This window comes from Saccostrea cucullata, unplaced genomic scaffold, assembly GCF_032062105.1.
Source record: "Saccostrea cucullata isolate Sc308-1 unplaced genomic scaffold, CSIRO_AGI_Scuc_v1 ctg6129, whole genome shotgun sequence".
NCBI lineage: Eukaryota > Metazoa > Mollusca > Bivalvia > Ostreida > Ostreidae > Saccostrea > Saccostrea cuccullata.
In genome coordinates, this window is record NW_026935922.1 from 55,554 (window position 1) to 62,450 (window position 6,897).

A 6,897-nucleotide genomic window follows, 5' to 3' on the forward strand; every position below is an offset into this window, starting at 1 on the left:
ATTTTAGATCTATAAGACAAGATACCGAAAGTATATGCCTGTCGTGCGATCATCTGTTTGTCTTTTCGTCTTTTATTGAGCTTTCAAAATAAAATCCCTTTCACAGATGAGTCTGATCTTGTACACGCGTAGATGCTTTAAGATATATTGTTTTCTACATCACTGTTTGATTTCAATAAACGGTTTACTTTGCCTCTAAACTACAACCTATTGAGAAAAAAATATTTCTATTCTTTTTGACTTTCTAAGGAGCTAGTGAATCTTATTTTTTTCCTTATTAAAAAAACCTAATTATTAAAACCTTTAAGTTCAATCATCAAGTAGTGTTTTCCAAAATCGTAGACGTGCTGGATATTTAGGAATGTTTTTAAGGTTTGTGTGAGGTAGCTAGCGCTTCATGAAAAATATGCCTACTTGCAAGTCTGTGTGATTCACATACCAATAATTGTGGTTAGAGCGTCTGCTTTAGAGTCGTGAAGTAAGGAGTCAATCCTTACGTCGCGGGTTCGAATCCCACTGTGGGACGTGGAGACCGGTCCTTCGGATGAGACCGTATAAACCGGGGCCCTGTGTCGCAGTAGGTGCTGGCATCAAAGGCCCTGAGTGCCGAGCATAGGAAAAAATTTGTAGCCCTCCACCGGCAAGTGGTGGCGTCTCGATATGAGTGAAAAATTCTCGAGAGGGACGTTAAACAACATACAATCAATCAATCAATCACACCAATAATTCACACTAAACTTAAAAACATTCCCTAGATTTACATTTTACATGTTTGGAAGCAACTTTAACTCAATATTTGAATTTCTTGCTGCGCTATATTGCATTTTTACTAACGTCGCTGCAATTTCATTGTGACATCACTTTAACGTACGTTTTTCCGTGTATATTTCTATTTCCTGAGAATACACGAAAATGGTATTCAATTCAATTTCACAGTTAGCTTAGTAGAAAAACACAGCAAATGTAAATATTGCGATAAATATTTATGCAGTGTGGCATTAAAATAAATAAAAATGTTTTTTTCTTGACTATCGCTGTACTTGCTGTCTAATAAATTTTAGCACACATTGTTTTGTTTGTCAATTTTCATATGGTCATTGTGTTTTTGGTATCTTATACAGCCATACGACTAGTGCGTCTCCTTGCAGATCGACTGCTCAGCTATCTTGATGTTTCCAAAGACTGTAGTTCCTTGTAGTTGTTCATCACAAAATTTTGAGCTTGTGTAGAAAAATAGCAGTAGCACTTCTTCTTTGGCATCAATTTGTGTTCCAGATTCTTAAAAATGAAGTTCCTTATAGAGACTATTTCTTTTAAAAGTCACCTAGCAATCAATCAGAGCAATGTCACATGCTTAATTCTTATGCAATGTATTGGGTCTCTTGTTATGAATAACAGGCTCAAGAAGTAAACTCTATGTATCCTGAGCTTGATTAAAGGATCCTAGTCCCCAGACATATGTTTTCACAAGTACGAGGGTTGTTCGAAAAGTTCGTAAACGATGTCAATCTTCGTTATATTACTCACTAGAAGATTAAAATGAGAACAATATGACATGTAAAAATATTTGTTTTGTTGATGTGTGAAGTTTCCTTCCATTTGATTTAACAGAAATCAATTTATTTCATTTTAAAATCAATATGTTTCGTACCTGCAAAGCACACTAAACGGAAATGTAACGTCAAAACATAGCGTCAAGAATTTAAAAATAAAAATACTATCCCTATACATTTCACACTGTAAAATCCAATACCCACGCATTCAACCCTTTTTCTAATTCTTTTGTTGTATAATTTCCTTTATCAAGGTCTAAATTTCTTTTATTACTTACTTGTAACTCTGCTTTCACAGGATACGCAACTCTGAAGCGCCTATGTCTTTTTTGACGTTCTAACTTTTAAAAGTTTTTGTTTAGATTTTTACAGTTAAACCGTAGCTTCACAGATTGTCCTCACCCGATACAGAGTCTCTGTCACTCAAATACTGCCTGTACTATTTGAATACACATGCATATCTCGCTTGACATATTTTTGTGATTCCTCGAAACTTTTTAGAGTTTATTCGGGTGTTTTCCTGAGTAAAACACAAAATTGCATCGCTATCTGCTGCTCAGTGACGTTCTGAAACGTCATCGTTTTTGTCGTTTTCAATAAGGACTACCTATCCTCTCAAGTTGATTTCTTTTCATCAAAGCAAAATATAAAGTCATAATTTGGTATATGAATCGATGTAACAATTCTTAATTTGAATATTTAGGTTGTTTTTCGTTTTTGCTCCATTTTACATAGAATATGACTGCTGACATTATGTAGTGTATTGTCTGTAACTTACTAAATTTTGACCTGCTCTGCGATCCAATTTTTGCATTTTTAAAATCTGAATAAGTTTTGAATAAATCTTAATATTTTGGAAAAATTTAATGCAAAAAATTTGTATTTATTGTAAAAATATTTCTACCAAATTTGGATAACATATGACGTCAAATAAAAAAGACATGCCAGCTACAGTTGTCCACGAACTTTTCAAACAACCCTCGTACTTAATGATGAAAGTGATGCAAACTTAAAATTATTCTTAGGAATGGGTATTTGAAAAAGAGCTTGCATGTAAGTCTTAACTATCTTATGTTCTTGTCCAAACCTTTCCTGTAGAGGTTCAATTGCTTTCTTTTAATTTGCATGTGTAAGTTCATATCTTCGTAAATACGAAAGAAAGAAAAACAATGTCTGATTCTTACATTGTGAGCGGCATGAAATAAAACAGAATTTAAAAGAACAATGATTGAAAATACGAACATGAAACCTGCTTACTGATAATATTAAAAGCTTATTAAATGTAAGATACAACAATTAAAATGACAGATTCCATGAGACCATAGGCCTTCCTTAAGGACAACGAATCAGCGCAGAGGAATAAAAAATTGCAAACAAAAATTTTTGAAATTCGTTTAACTGAAACCTTTTAAATCTAGGTTATAAAACTTCTTACAATGTATCACATTAAAGGTAGTATTTATTCATTTTTTGAATCAGACCTGTGTACAGAAAATACAACTATATAGGCCATGCAATAAAAACTAAATTTGGGTTCATGTAAAGTATTCGAGGAATTTTAGTAGTCTTAGCTACGCATACCATTGAAGTTTTTAGTAATATATACCACTTCTGTTGTTAAAACATCTGATTTCTTGTATACCTTTGAGATTTTTCTAATCGTTGCACAATATTTTACAGGATTCTCTCAAGACACAGCAAAATACATGTACTGCTTAATGTTCAGAAGAACTATGATCAAATGTTAAAAAATGAATTAGTTTTTAACTATATTCTCATCAAAAACAACATATGCATGAAATATACATTATTCACTAACTTACACAAATTTATCTAAAAATGATGTAGAAATTAAAACATTGATATTAGAATGCATGTAAAAGCGTGTAAAATTAAATCGTAACTATTATCTGAATATTGCAATTGTGCTGGATTTGCTGTTAAAAAGGGCTGTAAAAAGGGCGTGAATTGTTGTACACTGTGTGTAAAAACTTACTAAATTACTGACCTTATTTTACCAAAAGGTGGAGTATTATTTAACATTGTAAATGTAATTTGATTGATAAGTGTAAAAGTGAAAAATAAATACCATATGCGATACAATGAATTATAAAATCTACTTTTTTATGAAAATATTTCAAAATTTCAAAACATTCATTTCATTTTTCTGATCAAATATTGAATAGCTTTAAGAAATTTCTAATTTTCATCCTGATATCTTACTTGAAACCGTAACAGGACGTTTGTTAAAGTGAACAAAACATTCAATATTTGAAATATTTTATAATGTGACTTCCAAATAAATTTTCCTCCTCGGTTACAATAAATTGAGAGGACTTGAATGTCGCGGTTTTGTTTCTTTTTATAGGTTCTTATATATTTTTTTTCTAAGAGAGACTTTGTGAGTTTTTTCTTGCAATAAAATCAGGTAAAGAAATAAATGTTTATTTCATAGAAAAAATTATACAGAAGAGACAGGGCTTAATGACATATTATCCTTTTTTTTAAATTAACTACATCAGGTTATATCAATTTTTACGATTAAGAATTGGAGCCAAGTGGAAAATTTAACCAGATTCTGCCTGAAGAGTGATATGAATTCAAAATTATATATGTTCAGCTACTTACTTTACTTCACTTTCTTTTTACTGTATTTCTCCTAACCATTACAGTGTAATACACTGTGACGTCATTATCGGGCATTTTAGACATCAGTTTTTGTGAGATTGGAAACATATTTAACAGATTCGTTCTTTCTGTACGTACACAAAGCATGAAATATTTTGGATTGTTTGCAGGTTTTAATCATCATTTGTAATTACAATTTAGATAATGTTGATGTGACAAACTCAGGTTTTCTTATATTTTTAGATGTAAGTACGATTAGAACTCCGCAAAGGTACTCTGAATAAGATAATGCATATGTACATTATCAAGAATAGGGCTGCTATAACTAAAAGTCCGACTATAGTAAACATTAAAGTGCGTGACGAATTTTCTATCTTCAGCGGTCCAGTTTTCTTCAAACAAAAATCACCCGCTCCATGTAAAATATCTATAAGAGCAACTTCAAAGAATTTTTTTCTCTACTATTGAAAATATATAATATTTCGTCGACAGTATTTACAATTTGTTGTTTAATTTTTGTGATTATGATCATTTGTGAACAATATATTTATGCATTTACTTAAATGTTTGGATTTATTTTATTAAAAGCGATATAATAACATGTAAATGCTTTATAGAAACACACCTTCCTGGGTTGTCTCCAGACTAGGCTCTGTTACAGTCGAAGTTTCTGAATGTGTAATTCTAGATGAAAATACTTCTGAGGATGTCAGCAGAGTAGAAGTTGATTCTAAGGTGTATGGTGTGGTATGTTTAGCTATTAAAAATATCAAGAAAAATTAATATCGATCTTATAAAAATGTAAGTATGGTGTATAAGTAGCAACAAAGACATACATCGTCTATATTACAAAGTATAAATCTTCCCTAAAAATTCAAGCAGGTAATGTACATGTATGCTTCATAACCTTGGAACATTTATTAAAAATATATGTGCGTTTCGACTTTCATCATGTTCTAAAAAATATGTGCTTTTATTTCCTTGTAGGATTTCCTTGTATTGTAATCGAATAACCTGTATAAAAGAGAAACGAATATCAACAATTTATGCGCAGACAACACAACATTGTTCAATCTTTAAATTTTATCAATGCATCCTTTTGTTGGATTACAATGATCTTTGGTACAGTTCCATTATAACTGACATCCGTATCCATAGCTAAGGTACCGACAACTTATTGGAAAGGTACTTACCGTTGCAACCGTAAACATGGTGGCATTTTTCAACAGAACAATCACACATGGACTCGCAGTTGACACCGAATGTTGGTGGAGGGCAAGAGAATTTGCAATCGTGACCAAAATAACCTTTCGCACAAGCTGTAAAGGGATTCGAAGACATGGAATAAGCTAATGAATCTGTATTTGACAGTTTATTAATGGATATATTGAATTATTGTAAAGATACAGACGTATGCATTCATTTACTGCTTTGTTCCACACATATCCACTGCAACATGTTTTCCCACCTATCCTGGTAAGCAAAATATTCACATGTACATGTATTAGCCCAGAAATGTCGTGTTTTACGACATATTGTTTATAATTAAGAATTTATTTCCTAAAAAGATAAATAAAAACAAAAGCAACAAACTAACTTTCAATCATTGACATTCAACAATGACTTAATTTCCCCCAATTCTTTTACAGTTTCTATTGTTTTATATGATATATAATTGTTGCAATATATACAGATTTGAATTCCTCCTTACCCTCCGCATATCTGTGATGTAGAAACTAGAAAATAGTGCAATAAAAAGTATCCAATATACATCAACCTGGTACATAGAGTAAGATCCATTTTAGACATTTTACAATATTATAGCATTTCCTTGTTTGATTTATGATTTCCAAACGATCTAAAAATTGTTTATGTTTGTAATTACATGTTTCCGTGACAATCAAATATTCAATCTCTATAAACAAATTTTTAATGATGATATATCAATGTTTGCAACTAAAATGAAACAACGTTTTTTTTTAATTCTTTAAATAATGATATTTGTGATTTGAAGACAATCAGTTTCTCTATTGGTCATCATATTTTGTTTATTTTTGAATTCTGAAGAGTCTTTGATCAATTTTTCTGTACTTTTCTCTTCAGAATGAATAAAAATTAAACCTTAAATGATAAAAAATGAATACCGGTATATCAAATTATTGATAAACAAGTTTACGAGACAAGAGAAATAATAGCGTTTTCGTTTAAAGTCATCATTTCGAAAGTTATACGGTCGATACATTGACCTCGTCAGCAGATATAATTTATCATTGAATCAAATGCTGACTGACGTTTTTCATACTGATTGCTATTCCAATATTTATACAGTGAGCTGATGACGGATTTCTCCGTTATTTTCCCTATCATGACAAGGAGCCGACGGCGGGTGTGACCGGTTGGCAGGGGATGCTCACTCCTCCATGGCATCTAATCCAGCCTCTGATATTTTGGAGGTCCATGATTGCTCTGACCCTATTGTGTATTGTTTTATTGACTTTGATATTGAATATTGCTCGTTATCTCAGTATATTTCATGAATTAGTTGTCACGTTACAGAAATAGAGGAAATAGAACCGGTTAAAAGATACCTATGACTGTTTTGTATGTATCTAGGTTTGTTCTCAGTTAACTGCATCTTTTGCTTTAGTTTCATTCCAATTGGCATTAAACAATGTCCTCGCTTATTGGACAACCTTTTTAAAGTTAAATCATATGA

General features: G+C 31.5%; 1 protein-coding gene across 1 annotated transcript; it reads right to left on the minus strand.

Moving 5' to 3' along the window:
* Positions 1-1,129: 1,129 nt before the first annotated feature.
* Positions 1,130-6,005, minus strand: LOC134244233 (uncharacterized). The gene is made up of 5 exons (XM_062726492.1): positions 5,893-6,005; positions 5,593-5,654; positions 5,375-5,500; positions 4,807-4,938; positions 1,130-1,278 (listed from the first exon to the last, which is right to left on the minus strand). Exons 1-5 carry the CDS (start codon positions 5,988-5,990, stop codon positions 1,130-1,132), a joined length of 567 nt encoding a protein of 188 aa, XP_062582476.1. The 5' UTR covers positions 5,991-6,005.
* Positions 6,006-6,897: the final 892 nt, after the last annotated feature.